Consider the following 21,953-nt stretch of genomic DNA (forward strand, 5'->3'; position numbering starts at 1 on the left):
TTCCTGCTTATTCATCCCCTGCTTGTATGAATATTTCAATAGCTAAATCCAGGAGACATTTCTTTTGATCCCCATGCTCTGAACAGAGGTTATACAATGAGATCATTATTGTATTAAACACAAAGCTGCTTGGTGCTAAATCATTGGTATTCTTCAAAGCACTGGCCACAAGCATAAGAACTGGGATTAGGAATGATATAACTCCTGCTGTAGCAACTAAATCATACTGTTTAGAGGACCTACTGCAGGTTTTAGACTACAGGTCTTGTAAAGCAGCTCATTTCTGACCTCAGACATTTCTTGGCTTTGGTTCACAAGTTTAGAGCCTATCTTGGATAGAGTTTGGGAAACATTATTTTTTACCCTGTACCCTCATTAATATAGCTTCAAATTTCTGGAAATATTCATAGCCATTTAAAGAAGTGGAGTATAAACTCCTCAGGGAACCATAATTTAAAAATTACCCCATGTCAAATATTCTAGGGAAGATATTTATTTGACCTTGGACAGATGTGAGAGATGGGCAACTGCCAGCTATTTTTTCATAGACTCAATACAGGTGGGGAACTACTTAGCATAGGCTTAACATTAACATTGCTAATCCAAAAAAGTAATGGGTTCTATATTAAAAAAAAAAAAAAAAAAAGAAAAAAAAAAGAAAAATTTAAGTTGTTTTACAGGAATCTGTTTACTTTTATAGGGTCATTCGAACAACTGGATACTTGCTGTTTATCTTGCACCTTAATGCATGCCTGTATTATTGGGCTTCAGACTATGAAGGAATTGGCAGCACTAGATGGGTGTATGATGGCGAAGGAAACATGTAAGTCCTTTTCTTTTGCAACAGATTTTTTTTGTTTTGCTCATTCCTGCCTCCCCATCCTTCTCCCATGTCACTGCTTACTTTTTAAGTGCTTAGATAGAAAATTTTCAGTATCATGACTGCTGATCAGCAGCTTTCAATATTAACACCTATTTGGAGGGCAGGTGCAGTGAATAATCAGTTCAACACTGAGCTTTTATAGGTTTATGAGTCAGTGCTAAGTGCTGACTTAATTAAACATTTAGAAAGCAGCAAGGGTCATAAATTAAACTTACTGATTGCATATGCACATGGGAACTGTTAGAAGGATTGTATAGCAATCCCTCAAAGGAAACACAGGGAGAGTTAGAGAGTTTTTTTACTGCCACACAGCATTGTGTCATAAAAGTGCAACATTTTAGTCCCTCCACACAATGATGATTAGTCTGACAAAATTCCACCAGCTCTCTCTGATCTTTTGAGAAGGTCGTGCTTAAACATGTGGCAGAGCGTCTTCAGAGGAAACAATGATTTTGGCACAATTTTCCACAAACTCCTTGTGACAGCACTGGCTGGGTGCAAAGTAAGGACCATTTATCAGGATGATGGAGAAGATGTAAGAGAAAAAAGTAAAGTCAAAATATTTTCTTTGTGTAGTTTTGCAAAGATATATATTAGGCTCAGTTGTATGAACATTCGTTTCTTTCAAAGGCTATAATATAAAGCCACAGAAGCTCAATTTGTTCTTTGATTACATTCCTTGCAAAACCACATATAGTATCCTAATGCTGCCATAAACTGCCTTCTAAACAACTTTTCATCCTTCTCTTGGACATGTGCTCCTCCTGTTTGTAGTTTTGTTAGACTTCACAAGTTTGGTGTCAAGTCACTACCTTGAAGAGCAAAACAAACTTTGTGTAAATCAGCACTGATTTTTCATACGTAGGGTTATCTCTTGGGAAAAAAAAAAAAAAAAGACACATTTGAAGTTTACACGCACCATTAAAATACACAGATTGAGTACTGCATTGAGACATGTGCAAGCAGGATCATGGAGCTTAGTGGAACCATTTAAGTAAAGAAGCTGTAGATGGGTGTTTATTTGCAGGATTGAAGTTTCCAGAAATCTGACAAGAAAAATGCAGAAGCAATTTCCATTATAGCTATTTTTTTAATGTGATTCTTAGGAATACTTGTCTCATACACAAAAAGTAAGGTGCATAAGAATAAGAAACGTGTAAACTCTGAAAGTAGAGAGTCTTCAAGTTTTTAATGCTACTTCAGAACAATCTAGAGAAAAGGCAGGAAAGAATTACCTGTTTTTCACAGACAAAAATATTTCACATTTTTCTCAGAAAAACAATTAGTCATAATTATTTGCTGGCTTTACTACAGACAATGCCTTGTGTGTTCACAGTGGCCAGGTTTTTTGACATTTTGTGCTGCTTTCTCCATGAGGAGACAAAAAAATGTTCTCAAATGAAGTCCCCCTGCAATCGCATGGAATTTAGAGCAGATTTGTCATAAACATTGATGATAAAATGATAATTCAAGTTCTGCATTAAACTGAGATCCTTAAATAAAATGCATGTTTGGATATCCAAATAGCGAAATGCAAGAAAAACATTGATCTGTTGGAATGAGTCCAGATGAAGCCACTGAATTAATCCCAGGGCTGGAGCACCTCTCCTGTGAAGACAGGCTGGGGAAGTTGGACTGTTCAGCCTGGAGGAGAGAAGGCATGGGGAGAGCTCAGCACCTTCCAGTACCTAAAGGAGAGCCTCCATAAGGCAGCACAGGGAATTTTTACAAGGGATGCAGAGATAGAACAAGGGGGAATGATTTTAAACTGAAAAAGGACACATTTAAGTTAGATATTAGGAAGAAATTCCTTACTATAAGGGGGGTAAGGCACTGGAGCATATTGCCCAGAGAGGCTGTGGACTCTGAATCCATGAAGGTGTTCAAGGCCAGGCTGGATGGGGCTCTGAGAAACCTGATCTAGTGGAAGGTGTCTCTACCCATGGTAGGAGGGTTGGAACTGAATAATATTTAAGGTCCCTTCCAACCCAAATCATTCAATGATTCTATGATATATCCATCTAAACCTCATTAAGACATTAACCCACCTCATCTTGGCAATTGTTTGGTGAGTGTATGACTTTGTTCTTTCACCTGTATCTAACTCATACTGGAATGTATAATGCCATGAACATAGAACCCCAAAGAGTATCCCACAATGAGCTGCGTTTCATAAAATATAGCTTTGTATTCCACTAACAGCAAATGCTGACTGTGTAAAATAGTCATTGCTTTAAAGACTTAGGCATGACATAAAATCTAATCATCAATTGTTTGAGGCTCTTTTCACACACAGAGGCATCGTGTGAACATTAGTTTAATTAAAGATGTAAGTGAATTTAAGCTTATCAGACAAGATATTTCTAGGTATATTCATTTATTAGGGAAGCAGATATAAGAACAATTTTTCAGGAAAAGTGACTAGTACTGCAGCATATATTATGGCACAGCAGAGAACTTATAATTTTTCTTTCACAGAGCATTCAGGGTTGACAATATTTGAAGTCAAATATGCCAGTAGTGTCACAAAGAAGGGGAACATATTCAGAAATACTATTAGGGATACCTAGCTACTTAGCTAATCTTGAAAAATGATGGCAAGTAGTTTGACAAGTAAACCAAAATTCTAGCTGTCTCAGATTACACTGATGCACAGAAAATGATCTGGTGCTGATTTAGTGGCCCTAATGCTTTATGTGGAATCCCTGCTTTGTCCATAAAATATTGCTAGTTATGGCCAAAACCAGTTCTTAATAATGTCAACACTCCTAAGATGTTTTTTTTTCTTTTCCTTTTCCAGTCTAAAAATAATTAACAGACAGTATTTCCCATTATTACTTTGATTACATACATATTCCTGACCAGGCACATTAGCTGGTGAACTAAATCTATAACTAACAGCTATACACAACACTCAAACCACAAGCAAAATGATCAAAGTAGCTCTCCTGCAAATTTATGCAAGCTCTATTCTTTTCTGGTTTTTGTCCAGGCTGTAAAGTGCTAGTGTCAGCCCAAGACTTGAGCTCTTTTGCATAGCAGCCTTCAGTCAAACCCTTTGACTTGAGATGTAAAAGGCAGTCAACTTCACCTCCCTGCAACACACCCAAATTAGCCACACAGGGTGTTTCCAGCATTAAAAGTGCACAGCTTGAGTTAGGCAGGACCTCAGTCTCTCCTAATGCAGAGGCACAGCAACAGCAGAGCATAGAGTCTATGGAAGGACAGTGGCAGATATTGAAAAGGTCTCTTAAGTGGACAATTCCAACTATATGTGTTTATTTACAATCTAATTTAACTACCTAAGTAAAAGATCAATCTCCCTAATTCCTGAGGAAAATGCACAAATCTTTCCCTTTTCAGGGATTCAAGACAATGTCATTGCTCTGAATTGTTCCGAGGAAGTGTCTCTCTTTCATCGCTGTTCACAGAGAAATTAAAACTAGGCAGCTGAAATTCTCAAGCAAACCCTCCAGGTCAGCAGTAAGTTTAGGGGAAAAAAATAATTTCACTTCCTTCATGGTGTACTTCTGCTGTTTGTAAGAAGTCTGCAAAATTATTTGGCAAATTTAAGACATCTATTTGCATCCCAATTATGTTTCTCTGCAGCATGCTGCCTGCCTGTTCTGGGCACAGACTTAGTGGATATCTGTAAGTCCCAGAAAATGGCCACTGTAAGTGTCTAGAACAAATCCACTCCTTTGGTATGCACTGCCCAATGCACAGTGAGACTGGCAAATCTTGAAAGGTGTCTCGTGGCTTTCAGCTGTGCATCGGTCTGATGAGTCACGATCTCAGTGCTTGCTATGCAAAGGCAGTTTTGTGCCTCCAGGCAAGCTGTGAATGCACAGCCCAACTCATACGTCAGACTTTCAGACTTTCACTTTTACTTACTTTTTTAAGTAAAAGCTTTGTATTTTGCTCCACTGTGCCTGAGATTCTCAGACCCCAGGCACCTGATGAACACATCACTCGAGCAGAGGTACCAAGGAGGAAGCCATTAGTTTATGAAGGCTGCTGCTTTACTTTGCTTAAACCCATCCTGGCTGTAATCTGAGAGGAGTCAAACATGATAGTCCTGAAACAATGCTTCCCTGGGCTGAAATGAATATGTGAATATCACCTTAAAAGTTGAGAGACACATGTACAAGGACTTGATTTACCTGCACTAACCAAAACCATGAAAGAAGTGTAGGTCGCTCTGAAATGGACTTTTCTGACAAAGAATTTTCTATTGACATAATATTACAAGGTATCTTATTTGCAGTGTTTCTGAATGTTTTCATACCTAGGATTTTTTTAAAGGAAAAATCTAGTACTTTGGTTGCCTGAAGGATAAACATACTCTCTATGATGTGCAGAGGAAAAAATCCCTTTCTTGTCTCATGACTGTTGTTTACTTCAACAGTAATTTTATAGCAGGCTGGTAAGCTGTGTAGTGAACAGTGAGTGTTTCCAGACACATGCTGGTAGGAAGCAGAGCTGCTAATACTGTTGAAATAGGAGTTGTTTTTTCTGGCTTTCCTCAAACAAAATTTACAATCTCATTTTCCCCCTTCTTAGGGAAGAAAAAAGCTGCTCTGTATTTCAACTGTGCAACTTCCATTTCAGATTAAAATAAAAACAAAAAAATGCATAAATTGAGAAAACCTGATCCAAAGAGATAGAGAATATCACGTACCTTACCAATAGAAAGTTTCTTTTGAAGTAAAATCGCAGAAGAATACAGTATATTAACTAAATCTTAAGAAAGGGTAGAGAGATATAAAAACATTCACATTTTGGACATACAACACTGCAAAGAATGTGACCCCTAAATTCTTCTGAGGAGCTGCTTTCATTCTTTGTAGACATTCCCAGAATAAAGATTATATTGTCTTTCATGGTGGTTTGCAAACTTGGCACACAGAGCCATTGAGGGTGAGTGATTTGCTTAATTACTTTTATTTCCTAAAGTACCACAGAAATATCATTAATTTCTTTAATTTTATATTACCCAATTATACATGTTTCAAGCACCACAGCATGTTCAGTTATGGCAAATCAATATATTAATATGCTTTACGTAATTATACTCAGTCAAACTAGAAGCATCATTTTATGCTTAAATCTGTAATTCTTCCAAAATGGACCTCAGTATTTTTCTTATTATTTGTTTATGCTACAGAAGTCTAAGAAAAAGCTGCCACTTATGCATACTTTGCTGGAAACATGCATATGTGATTTTTTTTTTATCCAAGTGAAAATATTATTGTGGGGCAATCCAGCAGTTCATTTGCATCCCTAACAAGCAAAGATGCTAAGATGGAAGATATGCAATGAATTTTTTTATTTAAGGACTCTGAATGAAAATGGCCAGTTCTGTTAACATCTAAAACTAGAAAATTATGGTAAAAGTGATCACTGTTACTGCATTTTCTTGTCCGCAACCAAATAAAAAAGGGACTTTGTAATGAAAAGCAGGTATCAATTGCTTGGTAAAGGCTTGTATTTTGGGTGAAAAACTTGAAAACACTTTCAAGTGATTTAAGAAAAAGCAAACTTCATTGGAATTGGTTCTTTTTGTGAGTTTATTTTCTCATATTTGCACAAAACAGACCTTGCAGCTGTATTATTACATGAACCTGTTATTATAGTGGAGTTCATACCTTATAAAGAGAGGAGTCTGAAATAGACCTCATGTCTGCAAGCAGACCAGGTGTCCTCAGGTTCAGAGCAGGCATGAGAAAAGGCACATGAGACTTTCTATTTCAAAACAAACTTATCTCCTAAAGTATTTGTTCTGTGTCTTAGTGCTGGGGATGGGGGGGTTGTTTGGGGTTTTTTAAATTATTATTTAAAATGCAATAAAATTCAACACACGTAAGGAATCATCATTGCTTCAGAAGCAGTAGTCACAGCTAAAGTAATAGAAAATACCACTTTATAATTAAGGAAAATGAAGCTCCATTCCTAATCATCAGCAAAGATGAAATCTGATTATCCAGAAACATGGGAAGTCACATTCTAATTAATAGCAGGCTTTTAAAAATATATCTAAACCAGTCAATTGTTTGCTCCGAAAAGAAGGAAATTATACCATTCTCACAACAATGATTTGAACTAGTTATTCCCCAGTGCAGTGCTGCATTGCTTGACGTTACCATGTTCTAGAAAGTGATTTAAACCAGAATTTTAAAGATGCCAAGGCACTTTTTTAAAGCATTCCGTCCAGGTCCTTTGCTCCTTTCATAAACTTGTAGTAGAAATACACAAGTTGAAGGCAAAAGGCTCTGTAGTGAAAAAGGCATGAGAGATTTTGTTAAGGTGGCAGAAGGAGTTGTGGAGATGAGCAGATAGGAGATATTAACAGAGGAGTCAACCTTTCAGTGCTGAATTAGCGGTTTGGAGAAGCTGAATTAACATACAGCTTGTGGAAATATAAAACTTTTTAGGCATAACCTGCAGATTGAGCCAATGAAGGGTGCTCAGAAGCAGAGTGGGAGGAAGACCAGCACAACAAATGGAGTAAAAATGGACACAAGAAGAATGGTATTGCATTTGTCATTCCCACCATAGGGCTTTACACTGGTGTCCTCACAGTAAAGAAAGGGACCTTCAGGTGTTTGAGCACCTGTTATGCTGCTACAGAGAGATTCTGGGAAGTCTCCCACACTTTTACACTGCTTTTCACCATCTTCACTGGTAGCATTCCAACACTGTAATGTCCACCTTGGCTATTTTGTACACAAATCTTCTTTAATGCTACCTAGAATTACTAGAGAACAGTAAATTATATGCATGCCCCATACATTCTTATTTTGCTGTGAGTGAAGATATTCAACTCAACCTGGCCTACGTAATTGTATAATTCATAAATTCACAACCCTTTATAAAATGCTGAAAGTCTTTTGGACTGAAAAGCATGACTGAAAGGCCCAACTCAGGTCAGGTCAGTTAAGCATATGCTCGACTTCAAACACATAACAAAAATGCTGTTTGTATCCACAGGTACCTGAGGTGTTACTACTGGGCAGTTCGGAGCTTAATCACCATCGGTGGCCTTGCAGAGCCACAAACGCTGTTTGAGATCATTTTTCAGCTGCTGAATTATTTCATGGGTGTCTTTGTCTTCTCCAGCTTGATTGGTCAGGTACATAAAAAAATCAATAACAAGTTAGATTCAAATTACTGTAATGTAGTGATAATATATTCAATTTAATGGACTTAAGTTCTGAAAAAAAGTTTAATTTCTGTCCTCTATTTTAACATCAAACATTATTTTTATAATGTCAAACTTATTTAATGTCAAAATTTTTTAATGTTAAACTTAAGTTTCTGATAAATACACGTGTTCAATAAGTTCCCTGTCTTGCAGCTCTTTTGCACACAAGCTGATTAAAAGCCAAGACTCTGCAGGACACAGATGACTCTTGAAACTATGTATAATTCCTTTTTTTTTTCCGTACTCACAGCCAAAGAGACAAATCCTTGACATTTGCGTTATACTGTTAAATCTGAAATAAAAATTGTGATTGTTGAGTAAGTCATGCTCAGTACTACTACCAATAGGATTCTGTTAATGGAAATCCCATTATTTTTGTCAAACCAGCACTCTGATCTCTTCCACAAGTTACAATATATTTGTCATCCTGAAAATTAACTGGTTTTCATTTCTCTTGCCTCCCATTTGGCAGGAGGGAAATAAAAAAGCCCATAGCACAACAAATCAGTTATATTTCCAAATGAACATAATTGGAATATTTCTGGTTTGTAACTATTAAACTTGGTCTTTAGATCATGGGTTTTAAAACACATTGCCTACAGAAAAATAAATGCTGAGGTTTCTGAGTGAGGCTGTGCATTATCAGTTTCTGTAGAAACCATTCCAGACTTTTTGATTTCTCCATGCCTGTTATAAAATTAATTATTAAAAAAAACCCCTAAGTTAGAACTGAAATGTAATTCTTATTTTGAATACAGTATTTGAAAAGTTCAATCAAGCAGCTAGAGATTGCATATGTGTCTTGCTCTTCGGAACTGCAAGAAGGGGTCACTGTCACTGAAGAAACTCTTCCCTATAGGATTTAAAATTCCCCCATAAACCAGAATTACCAAAAATAAAACAGTACATACATATAAAATATTTCTTCTGGAAAACAACTGAATTCAAGTATATAGAATTAAGCTTTGGAGCTTGCATATTTATAACTTTTCCCTGAATTGTTGTAACTATCAATGAAGGCCTCATTTCCCCAAGAAGACTCTACAGATGACTTTTTGTGACCAGTGTAGTCATTTGTAGTCTCAAACTTTAAACCTTAACACACAAGCTGCTTCATTGCAGTTTGTTGGTTATAACTGCTGTTTACAAAGAACCCTTAAAATTATTGAGTTATTTGTGCTTTAGCACACTTGCCTAAAAATTCTTATTCCCATTACAATCAATTGCATCTCTGTAATAAAGAGCAAAATTGAGCCCATGGCACATTAATCCTTGGCAGCTGCCACATGAGGCCATTCCACTAAACTCACATCTGAATACTTATTCTTTTGAAGAAGGAACATCTATGAACATTAACACATCCACTTTCTAAAAACTGAATCACATTTGAGTTGAAATGTTAAATGATGTTCCTGTGCTAAAAACTTTAAGGTCACCTTTCAGCTCTCAGAGCTTAGGACTGATCTCAGCTGTTTAACAGTGGCACAATCTTAGTTTTAGTGGTGTCACATGATGCTATTACAGAAATTCAGCCCAGTTTTCTTTGCTTCTAAGTCACATTGCATGCCAAATACAGAGTAGCTTTACTATGGATTTTTAAGAAAAGTATTATCTATCATTTTTATCCATGTCCAACACTGCAAGACAGAAGAATAAGCTAAAACCCAGAAACGATTCCTCTAAAATCATGTTACAATCAGACAATCAGATTAAATCTAATGTTTCTGAAAAAGCAGATGAAGCACCTATTCAAAACATGCAGCCAAATACATAATTTTTTGAAAAAAGTATTATATTTCATAAGTTGCTGACAAAATAAAATCAAGGCTATTTTTTCTGAAAAGTGTGGTAACAACAATTGATGTTTGCAGATGAGAGACGTAATTGGAGCAGCAACAGCAGGGCAGAACTACTTTCGTTCCTGTGTGGACAACACTGTCTCCTATATGAACACCTATTCCATTCCAAAATTGGTGCAGAATCGTGTTCGAACGTGGTATGAATACACATGGGACTCTCAGGGAATGCTGGGTGAGGATTTCCAGTTACTTAGCATGTCTCAGTGGAGAGTGGTTGTACAGATACGGATACAGATACAGATACAGATACAGATACAGATACAGATACAGAGTGAAATTCTTATTTCTCCTTCTCTGAATTGCATGTGGGAAGTGACAGCAGGCTGCGCAACTTACTTTGGAAAAGAAAGAAACTACAAAGAAATAAGATTCTTATTACTCTACAAACTCTGTTCATTAATACAATGTTTTGGTAATAATTTTAGACAAGATTTATTAAAAGCATATTAGCTTCTTCCTCACTTGAACTCATAAGTGTTAGAATAACTCCATTAAGTTATTTTTGCTCATTTTTGTGGACATTCCTTAATTTGCCTTTTTTTTTTTCCCAGATGAATCAGAATTACTGGAGCAGATGCCAACCAAAATGCACTTAGCTGTAGCAATTGATGTGAACTTTGCCATTGTCAACAAAGTGGACTTATTCAAAGCAAGTAGTTTTACAAGAGAATGCAGAAATATGTGGTATTCCATACAGAAACTTTGTTTTGTGCATCTTGCAACTCTTAAGTACGTTTGTTAGTAGGCAAGGCAAAATAAGTCAAAGTATCTCAGGAATGGAGATGTCAGAACAAACCCAAGTGCCTGCATTTGGATTTCTTTTGTGTTGAGGCAGTGATCTTGAAAGAAACAAATGAGATTAGAACAAAGTCCTGTTATGACCACATCCTCTAGCTGATGGCATGGTCAGACTGTGAGTGAGTTCAGAGTACAATTCATCTCAACATCAGAGAATAATTTAATTTTTGACACAGTCACCTTGCTGTGGCCACCCAGGTCTGCCTCAGAGATCACCCACGCTCAGTGTTCTGGCAATGTAACATTGGTGTAGAGAAAGCTGCATCATAGTCAGTTTTTGTGCAAAGGAGCTTTCTCTTTACTTACCATGGTAGTTCAAAACTGGTATTCCGGAAAAAAAGCAAGGAAACCCTGAGTTTTTAGAAGTACACACGGAAAATTTTCTTATTAGGATATTTGTAAGAAATCACTTGATATACCTATATAAGAATTACACGGCTGTACATTTTTTCTACATCTGTTGAAGACATAGAATTCATAGATTCATATAAGCATTTGACAGAATCTGTTGTTTTCCCCTGGACTGGTTTAAAAAAAATCCTATAACATCCCCATAAAAGATACATAAAACTCTGGACATAACACTAACTGAGCTTCCTCAGAAAATCTTCACTTTATTAAAAAATGGAAATATGTCCAACCCATAGAGAACTTCATCAGTATTTGAAATAACAACTCTTTCAGTCCTTTCTCAGCTCTAGTAGCTGATCTTTATGATGTTTTGAGTTTGCATTCTAATTACGAAATCCCTGGGTTATTCCTGTATTGTTGGCTTTTGAGGCACTAATAATCACTTTTAATACTGAATTAGAAGAGTGATCAATTCTATTTTAACAGGGCTGTGATACCCAGATGATATATGACATGCTGCTAAGGTTGAAATCCATTGTATATTTACCTGGTGACTTTGTCTGCAAAAAGGTGAGAATTCTTGTTTTATTCAGATAAGAATTATATTATGTGTTTTAGAAAAAGAGTTGAGATATCAGTCAACAATGTCCTTTAAATAAACTTAATCCTGACTGAATTAGAAAGCATAAAATTAATTAAGCTACTCTGTGTAATAACAACAAATATGCTCTCAAATTTCAATCTAGAACAAGACAATATGAATTTTATTATTTACATTACCAACCATGAAATTATAGTAATATGGGAAAGTATTTAATGTAAATATGGTTTATCTAATGATACCTCGTGAAATTTTAATATTTAAAATTGATCAAACATAATGTTTCTATACTTCTATGCATACAAACCCAGCCTACAGGTCTCAGTCTATGATGCTTTGCCTGTGCTTCATTTGTGTACTCAGACACACTTAGATAGGATTAATTAAGAATGTTAGAAAATACACTGCATCTCATAGAGTTCCTTCCAGCAGGATCTGCTCTGCCTTCACTCACAGCTCTGAGCCAGGTTTCCAGCTGAATGCTGTCACACTGTCGTCTCTTAGTAAATATTTCTATCTTGTCTCAGCTTTTTGGCTTAAACCTGGCCAGACTGATAGTTCACAGGTAAATATCTCAGCTTCTGACCAGGGAGCCCACGTTTCTTTCCAGGAGGTGTGTAAACAGAGGCCAAAGTCAGATGGAAAAGCTTGGGGAAGATGAATAGTAATCTGTACTAGTACTGCTCTGGCAAGTGACCCACAGGTCCCACCACCTACACAAATGACCATCAGAACCCCCTAACTTGTCTTTAGCAGTTCTGGTCCAACTTGTCCACTAAGGTCCTGCTCTCTCACAGAGTTAAGCATACAATCCTGCCCCAGAACATGGGGCTAGCTCCACTGACTCCACTGTGCTGAAGTTAAACATTTGTGAATACACTGAAGGATCAAGTGTGTCCCTTCAAAGACCAATCCCAGAATTGCTGTTGGCTAAGAAGGGTGGAAGAGCAGTTTGGTGTGTTTGCTTATACAGTGCACAGGATAAAAAGATCTTAGACTACAGCTGGGGCTCTGACACAACAGAGGGAATAAAGGACAGCAACAGATTCAATGCCTTGATACTGCAGTCCGATGCAAACAGTGCTTAACAAGTTATGAGAAATTGAACTATCAACTTATTACAGCTTGATTCAGAGCTAAAAGGCCTCTCACTTGTATAAGTCTACTATACAAGTGACCAACAACCATAGCAATCTTATTAATGCTGCAACATGAAGTAGGGAATGTTGGAGCCACCTTCCCCCTGGATGTGTGTCAGTCTCACCCTATTCACCAAGGAGATGCTGCATGCAAGCTTGGAGCACCAAGTGCAGAGAAAATGGAGTGCAAGTCCCTTCATTTTCAGTCCTGGCTCTGTTGCTGCTGCTTTTTCACTTTTAAAACTAAATTGCTGCTTTGCCTCATAATAGTGGTACACCCTCTGCTCATGAGAGTGTAGAAAGATATTTAAAGAAGAACCTGTAATATAATTCTAATAACAAGAACCATTGCTAAAACATGGGCTCTTTATGTGTTATTATACCCAGGGAGAGATTGGCAGAGAGATGTACATCATCAAACAGGGTGAAGTTCAAGTCCTTGGAGGCCCTGATGGTACCAAAGTCCTGGTTACTCTAAGAGCAGGAGCTGTATTTGGGGAGATCAGGTAGGTCCTTCACAGTTTTGAATATTTGTTTTAGAGCTTGTCAAATAATCAGTGGTTATTTAACTTCTCTGTGGTAAGTGTGACAGTGGGGAGGCTAGAAAGTGGGTAGGATCAACAAAGAGGACACTGAGCCAGGAGATGCATGTAAGTGAAGGAAAATCTAAGTGAAGCACCAGTGATTAAAAGAGTAAGATCTGAGACCAGTGTTTTGATCAATGCACACAGGGATATAGAGATAAATTTCTTCTTTAGCATTTTAAAGATTTAACACATCTCTCTGTTATACTGTCTGCAATACAGGAGGACCAAATGTATTTTATTGTCTGTATAATAAGACTAGGTGCCATTAAATGACAGATGGCAAAGATAAAAATTAATCTCCAACAAAATAGATACAAAAATCTAAAATAGCAATTAAAACAGTTAATTTAAGAGCTGATTAAATTACAGAAAATCAGACAACCCAAATTGAAAAAGTATTTATTTAAAAGCATACAAGACAACAAAAAAGGTGGATAGACCAGATTTTTTTGTCTGAATTTATCTGGATGAGATTTTTTTTGCTGGTGGCTACAAATGGTTTTTATATTCTGCATGTACTTTCTATGCAAAATCCATTAATTCATATGTGCTAAGTTCCCCAGTTAGCCAATCAAGTGCTAATTTTTAGGCACTGCATCCCTCTGCTGGGGATGGCCCACGGAAAAGTAATAAAATAAATGTGCTGCTGCATGTGATAAAATGGATCCTTGGTTTCTTCCAGCTGCCTTCCTGTTATTGTTAATGCTCTTGCTGGTAGCTTTAATCTGCCTTTTGAAAAGCAATAATCAGCTCTGGTCCAGGTTTACGTTTGTCCTCTAGTTGTGTCTCCCTTTGTAGTAGGGGAAACATTCCTGTTTATCCAGTGATGTGAGTACAGAACTTGCTCAGACCTCAAGTGGAAAACACCTGATATATCTCAGTTACAGAACTTGGTTATTAAGTGGGAAAGTGAAATTATATTAGTTCTTGGAGAAGGTTATATGGGAGGTACTTCTCTGTGTGACAATATAATTACCTGAGCAAAGCCTCCAAACAAAAGGCTGTATTGTAAGTTATGCAGAAAGATTGAGAATGAACTCATCAATAAGGGCTGACTAATGAAAAGACAGAAGAAAAGCTAAAGCAGCCCCCATATGTAACATACACATGGTTCTCAATTATTTATTAGTCTGGTATTTGAAGTGAGAACTTTGTATTTTAAACTGAGAAATGATAACTGTTGGTTTCAAAACAAGGAAGTGATTTTTACACTTTTGATCTAACACAGGTGAGCGCTTGTTTCCATGAGAGAACCACAGAACAACCTTTAAAGATTCATTTCCCTGTATGTGTTACTCTTTACATAATTGCCAATATGGCCAGCAAAACCCTCAGCAATGCTATAACACTACACTTCTAGTCCTGTTTTATTCATCACTGACCTACTGCAGCAGCAAACCCATTCAGACACGTGTAATTTGCATATAAAACATCAGGCAGTGGATAAACTCAAGGAGAAAAATCCACAGCAACTGGCAGACACGATGCACAAAGCTTATCACTAGAGATATGCTCTTCCTAGTGGCAAGGTGCTAGAAAATAATGAGTTTGTATTGTGCCTTTCTATATAAATTTTTTCAAGGTCTTCTGAATAGAGAATACCACAGGCAAATGGAAAAGAATATTCTTTAATGGATTATGTACTACTTTTTCTAGGACATCCAAGTTTTCCTCTCACTTTATAATGGTTATAACCTGATATCAGGTTGATTTCCTTCTGATTTCCAATTCAAGATTTATTTGGAGAAATATGTCAGCTTCCTTCTGAATGGATTAGGCATATGATTTATATGCTTGCTATTTAATCTAACTCTGTTAAAAATGTATGTCAATGATGCTTAAAATTCTCCAGGAGCAAAGGAATTGAAGAAAATAAAAACTGTTTATTTCCAAAAATTCCCTGAATTATGCTAGAAAGCCAATGGAAGAGTAACAAACAAACATGTCCCTTGACAATTTCATCATTGAAAATTATTACAGAAAGGGATTAAGTAATGGGAGTTCCAATTAACATTTTACCCTCATTGCTACATATATACTTTCCTGTATAGATATCAGTTTGGGGACGTAAAATAATTTCAGAATCAGAAGCAAACAGATTGTGGTCTTAATGAGAGCCTGTCAGCAAAGACAATTCAGAACAAGAGAAATTCAGCTATAAAAGCATTTCACTAGCCCAGAGAAAGTTGCACTTGAAGCCAGATGTCCTCATTCATCCATTTACTGGTATTTCCTATCAGAAAATGTTAATTCTGGAAAAACTAAAACATTTCTCAATTTTATGTAAATTTTTGACAGGAAGATCTCTAAATGTTTGATCTCAGCATCAGCTTTCAGTTGTTTTGTAATTTTAAACTTTATATAAAAAATCCAAACTACAGGGACTATTTAGTTTTGTGAAAGATGATGTTTTCCAGTACCTTGGTCCAGGATTTCCCTCAAAGTAGTAGCTGCTATTTTTCATAGTCTCTGCCCTTTGGAGTTTGACTTCCTTATCAGAAGCAAGATCCAGACTTATTTCCCTTTCCTGACTTACCAGTTCTCCTCATATGCACATAGGTGCCCAGCTGAGCCACCACAACCCTGCATGTTCAGCTGATAACACAAGCCATTCCCCAATTTCTATTAACAGTAGCTTCCCACAGAGATCAGCTATAAAAACAATAGGTAAGCTGAGTCATCACTGTGACAACTTTTAGCTTGAAATTTAATTTGCTACCATAAGAATTCCAAGGTTATCAACTTCTACTATTATTAGAGCATTTGACGCTCAAAACTGGAGTAAAAACTGTTAGGTAAAAAAAGCAAATTTTGTGATTAATATAGATATTGCATTGCCAAGAATCCCTGCAAGGCAAACGTATCTGTTTTAAAAAATTTGATCGTGTAACTCTTCACACACTAACCACTAACCAAACCAGATTGAATGCTGAAGTACCATAACTTTGTCCTTAGTCAAAATGATTCTGTTTGAGCAAAGGCTGCCTTACTTGTAAAATTCACCTCACAACATCACCATAATGAAAAAGCTGATCTCTTTAGTCCCTGTCTACCTTGATAAAATGAGCTTTCTCTTAGGAAAGCCTAAAAATGATTGTTCAATGACTTGTTGAGAAGTGATTCATCAGAGCTCAAAAGGTATTTGCAATTTTCTTTAGCAGATTTTCCTATTGTGCAAAGAGTTTTTATTCTATCTGAGGAATCATAGAGAATTTTTTAAAAAGAAGATGATAAACTGCATTTTCAGCTTCAGTCCATGTACTGATTGCTGTCTTGAATTGCAGAAAAACACACTGTGGGCATGTAAAACTAGCCTTGCACACAGAGTTGCAGAGGTCTCCTACTATCCTTTATAAATTAAATATATTAACTACATGATTCAATACTTAGAAATATGCTTTATAAATATCTTTAATATTAAAACAATTATATATCTCCTTTATTATTACTTCAGATGGGTATTGATTCCTATTTGCTGGGGTTCAGAATATCTTTTTTAAATTACTTTTAAATTTAGATAATACTAAATGCTCTCTAAAAATATTAATTCACTGGGAAATCTTTAAAGGACAAATTTTGGGGTAGATCTTGAATAAAGGGATAGAGCAATTTTAATAGTAAGGACAGAATGCAAATTCTCTTACTTACCAGCAGAGCTGACAAGTGAAGTCTCTTCAATAACTTGGTGCAGGATGAACAATTTATTTTTATTTGTACATCTAATTCTTTCTTATATGTCCCCCCTCTGGCCAGCTGCTGCTAACTAAACAGGTCTAATGTCTTACCTTCAAAACAAAATAGCCTTCTTTTTCTGGCAGACACATTTGTAACTGTCAGCCTGAAAGATCTTCCTAAACTGCATTGTTCATTGCCAACATCTAACATGAGATGAGGTATGTGAGAAAAGCGAAAACATGAGCCCCACAAAAGTTATTCACTCATGAAAAAATCCTTGGGGGAGAACCATTTATTCACTGTAAATAATGCTGCTCTACTACTGGGGCAAGTAATTTTCAAGCAATAAAACTGAGGATATGCCAAGTTCACATAAGAACTAAAGAAAGTGCAGTCTGAACTGTGGGTATCTCTATTAGCAAAACTTGTCACAGTCCTTAGCAGCTACATATGCCTGACCTCCAGCGACAATTTGCCTTCCTGAGATGGAATTTCTAATCCCAACTGCACAGGGTCTTTACAGAGCACTGGAAAGAAGAGCCAGCTCCATGAGCTTTACAGTGACTTTAGTGGAGAAGCAGCAGCAGAGAGATTCCTCACTAGGGCAAGTAACACTGTGACTGATGGTGTTTATTTTCATTCCAGCCTGCTAGCTGCGGGTGGAGGAAATCGAAGGACTGCCAACGTGGTGGCTCATGGTTTTGCCAACCTTTTTATTCTGGACAAGAAAACACTCAATGAAATCTTGGTGAACTATCCTGACTCAGAGAAACTTCTCATGAAGAAAGCAAAGTATGTCCTAACAACAGTTTTTAAATCATACCATTTGGCTGCAAGGTGGACAGTCGTGACTTCTAGACGATTTGCATTCCTTTCTTGGAAAATAACAGTTGTAAACACATTTGGTGCTAGGGGTCAGATTTGCCTGGTAGTTTCTAGTTGAAAGCATGGTCTTGGAAGGAATCCCAAGGGTTGTGGAATTGTGGTAAGTTGAATGAAATCCTGAATGTAGTTGCCTTATGCATTATATTTAAGGTAACAATAAAAAAAAAATAGGAGACAGGGACACATTATCAGTACTTCTTAAATTACCAAGAGAGAAACTGTAGGACAGATTTTGGTTAAGGAAAAGGTTTTCAAAGATGCAACAAAACATTTGCAATTAATTCTACAGAGATATGCTTCAATGCATCCACAGATTTGTATGCATTTCCAAAACCTTAAGCAGCAGTTAGGAATGGATTGAAAGTAAGGCCGGACAAGATGGAACTACACAAATCAGATACCTGTGCATTTCCTTGAAAAGCATTCCTGAATGGGATTTCAAACCAAGATTGCTTTTCACCTTCCTTTGGCTGTAGCTTGCTAGGATCACCATTTTCACAGCTTTGAAAGGGCAAAGTGTTGTCAGATTTTGTCATAAAATTATGACAAAATGAGTACCTTGCTACCTTGTAAAAGATCCAAATATTTGAAACAGTTTGTCATTATTAGTATACTTCAGCACCCCTAGTGGTCTTTACTGTTGTCTCAAATTGCTATCAAAGGTTGGAAGGTTGGTCACAGACTTGAAATTCCCCCAAAGACTAAATATAGCACAGGAGAGACATTTTGTTGTTTGGAAATGCTAGCAAATGGCTGCATTCATCCTGTTGTAACAGCCCAGGTAGTCAAATATCAGTATCTTGAGAATCATGATGCCCCTGAGGAACAAGGAAACCAGACACAGAATGTGCTGACTGCTCAAATGTCAAAACTAGCATTAACAGGTAGAAAAGGGGAACAAATGCATGGACCAATGATCCCCAGCATCAATCATTCCTGGCTTTTCTCCAGCTTCTATCTAAAAGTAGTATGACCTTGTTACTCCTGTCTCTGTCCCACACTGCCTCTTCTCTTTCTTGCCCACCCTAGGTATATTCTGCCCATCCATTAAATTCTGCTTCCTCCAGACAGCCTTTCTAAACTGTGGAGCTAATCATACACCTTTTATATCTGCACTCCCATTTGAGCTCAAAGACCTCTCAAGGTATCAGACTAAAAACAAGATATTCTGTTAGATTTTAAAGATATGCACTACCTGCCCTGTGCAGGAGGCCATGTTCCCTACCAGTCAAGGCATCCACAAATTCTGCCAAAACTAGACACAAAGATGAAATTTGTACCCTGTTTTCATAAAGATTGTGGTTATGGTCAGTTTTGGAATGAAGTTACCAGTTGCTCTGCCCTGGAAGGTTTCCATTAGAGTTCTTTTTGGCCATCTGACACCCGTAAAGGGATCCTTGAAATAAACTGAAAGGATTTATTCAAGTAAGAAATTTGTTTTATTATCACCTGCCCAATAACTCCTGTATGTTTTTTGCATAATAAAGCATGCAAGCTGCTAAAGCATACCTTTTTATAATTTGTGACAATGAAATTAAAAAAAAAATAAAAAGTAAAAAAAAGTAAGTAAACCCTTAACTTCTGAAATTCCCAATGTACAAGATGCTGGAGAATATTACAGCATTATGGGATTTACTATACTTCAGACTGTGAATATAATCTTCACTCACAAAGAACCTTAAGTTAGGGCTTTTGCAAGGATAGAAAAGTGGCCTTGAAACCTGTACAGTAATCTAATAGAAACTGAAAGCATGGGAACCCTCTGCTTTTTACTGGTCCCATTTATCTTGGATTTTTAATCTAATCTTTACCCTCATTATTCATTCTCAGTTCTTGTCATTAGCGCTGCAAATCAGTGCAGCTATGGAACGGTGTGAAAACCTGGTCTGCCACAAGGCTGGCAGTAGTGTTTGTATTGTCAGGGTGTCTTCTTCTACTGCAGAGGACCAAAACTAAGTACCACTGTCTGACCTGACCTATGAGAGATGAGCCACGCTGGAAGTTACTTTGGTAAAGTATTTCCTCCAAAAGTGCCGACTGGAGTCCTGGTGGAGCACCAAATGCTCTCTGGATTTGCATCCAGAAGGCCAGATAAGAGACTGCCATCTCAGGATGGGGCACCCATCTCCCTACACACCTCTTCCTTCCTTATCTTTCTCTTTGATCTCTTTTGTGACACCTTAATTTGAGCCAGCCCTTGTTTGTACTCCAGGATATAGGTAAGCAACTCCAGATTTGAACAGTTGCCTCCATCTCTACCAGAGCCTAGGGCAAAACCTTTACTGTTTCCCATTTTGCTCATGTCACTTGACCTAGGAACCAAGAAAGAGCCATCAGATCTTCAATATCATAAATGTGGTATTTCAACTTTGCAGGAACTGCACTCAGTTTCACAGCACCATTGTGTATTCTTATCCACTTCTTTCTCCAGGGTGCTGCTGAAGCAGAAGGGGAAACCTCCCCCAGGACCACCAGTGCAACAGCCACGGGGCTTGGCCAGTCTCTTTGGGCAGAAACAGGAAACTCCAAAATTGTTTAAAGCAATGCTTGGAGGAAAAGGAAGAGAAGGCCTTGCTAAGCTGCTGCAGCTGAAGAAACAACAAGAAACTCAGGTAAAGCCACAGAAAACATTGTAGAATCTACTCAGAGGGCTTGGGCAAACAGAGTAGATGAAAATGCAGCCTTGCTGCAATCAACAGCAAAAACTCCCAGTAGCTGAGATATAACCACTTTTCCTAATCTCTGTAAACACTAATTCTGAAATTTGGCTCCATCTTTCTGAACCTGGGCTTTATGCAGACCAGAGAAAACCAAAGCAGGGAAAAAAAGCAAGCAAACAAAAAATCCTCTAAGAAAGTAAGGATAAATGGATTTTACAAAGGTCTTAAGGGCATCTGATCTTCTAATTTTATGCAAACAACAGTAAATACAGAAATACCCAAACACAGTAATCTGATCCAGCTGACTCGGGTATATGGTGAACTTTCCAACTCAGTGTCAGATCTCTGGTAAAAATCCTGAAGACAAACTATAAAGTGTAGCCCACACAGCTAAAACTGATTACATCTCTAATATCTTGCACTTATGAGAAAACTATTGTTTTAACTGATGAAAAATAATTCCCACATAAGACCTTGTTCTGAGAAATGCTAATGTTAATAAGAACCTGCTCACTTCTACATATTTACCCAAAAGTGGTAGAATTATTTTCTTTATAGCTGAAATAGCTGTGGTTATATTTAAGTAAAATAAAGAACTTTGCACTTTGCTCGCATCAATGACTATAACAATATGATTGGAGCAGAAATACTGCTCATTTTAGTGTGTATTTGTGAACTTATTAGCAAATAGGCTTGGCCAAGGAATGGGGGCAGTGTGAAGTATGTTAAGGTTTACATAACACTCTTTCTTTCTCCACTAGTTTAAGGACATAAAGGAAGACGAGACCTAAGGAAGGGTTCTGTACCCCAAAACGGGTCTGTTTCATCCCCCTACATTAGTAAAAAGCAGATGTTTTTAATACCCACAAGTGTTTTCTAGGTTTTATACTGCTATTCTGATTTGGAAATTGCATTTTTCATTTAGAAACCAATTTTCAGCATCTGAATAGAAGTTTACATGTGTTGCACACCATTAATAAAGTTGTCATGCTGTGCCTGTCCATGGCATGTGCAGAACAGAACTACTTCCTGAACTTCCTTTGCAGTATTGGAAAACATTAAACTTCTTGTTTCTAGGAAACGAAAGCTGAAACAGAGACCAAGCCTAAAGAAGAGGAAAAGAAACCTGTGGAGCCTGCAGCCCCCTCTGCACCCCCTGCTAAAAAGGAAAAGCCACAGGCAGATGCTAAGCCTGCAGTTATGCAGAGAACAACGAGTAAGGAGTCTCTGATCATTAGTATGACACCATCCCCCAGAGCAGGAGAAGGAGAGATCCTTAAAGTTGAAATTAAAGAGAAAGAAAAGAAATAG

At 37.2% G+C, this 21,953-nt stretch overlaps 1 protein-coding gene across 1 annotated transcript in view; it reads left to right on the forward strand.

Annotated features, from left to right (window-relative positions):
• CNGB3 (cyclic nucleotide gated channel subunit beta 3) overlaps positions 1 to 21,953 on the forward strand; it is a 59,340-nt gene extending 37,387 nt beyond the window's left edge. The window contains exons 10-18 of the mRNA XM_058035494.1: positions 701 to 823; positions 7,874 to 8,015; positions 9,959 to 10,118; positions 10,498 to 10,595; positions 11,582 to 11,665; positions 13,223 to 13,341; positions 17,743 to 17,889; positions 20,414 to 20,594; positions 21,720 to 21,953. Coding sequence (XP_057891477.1) covers positions 701 to 823; positions 7,874 to 8,015; positions 9,959 to 10,118; positions 10,498 to 10,595; positions 11,582 to 11,665; positions 13,223 to 13,341; positions 17,743 to 17,889; positions 20,414 to 20,594; positions 21,720 to 21,953 — 1,288 coding nt within the window. The remainder of the gene's footprint in view (positions 1 to 700; positions 824 to 7,873; positions 8,016 to 9,958; positions 10,119 to 10,497; positions 10,596 to 11,581; positions 11,666 to 13,222; positions 13,342 to 17,742; positions 17,890 to 20,413; positions 20,595 to 21,719) is intronic.

Source organism: Melospiza georgiana, chromosome 1 (genome assembly GCF_028018845.1).
Source record: "Melospiza georgiana isolate bMelGeo1 chromosome 1, bMelGeo1.pri, whole genome shotgun sequence".
NCBI lineage: Eukaryota > Metazoa > Chordata > Aves > Passeriformes > Passerellidae > Melospiza > Melospiza georgiana.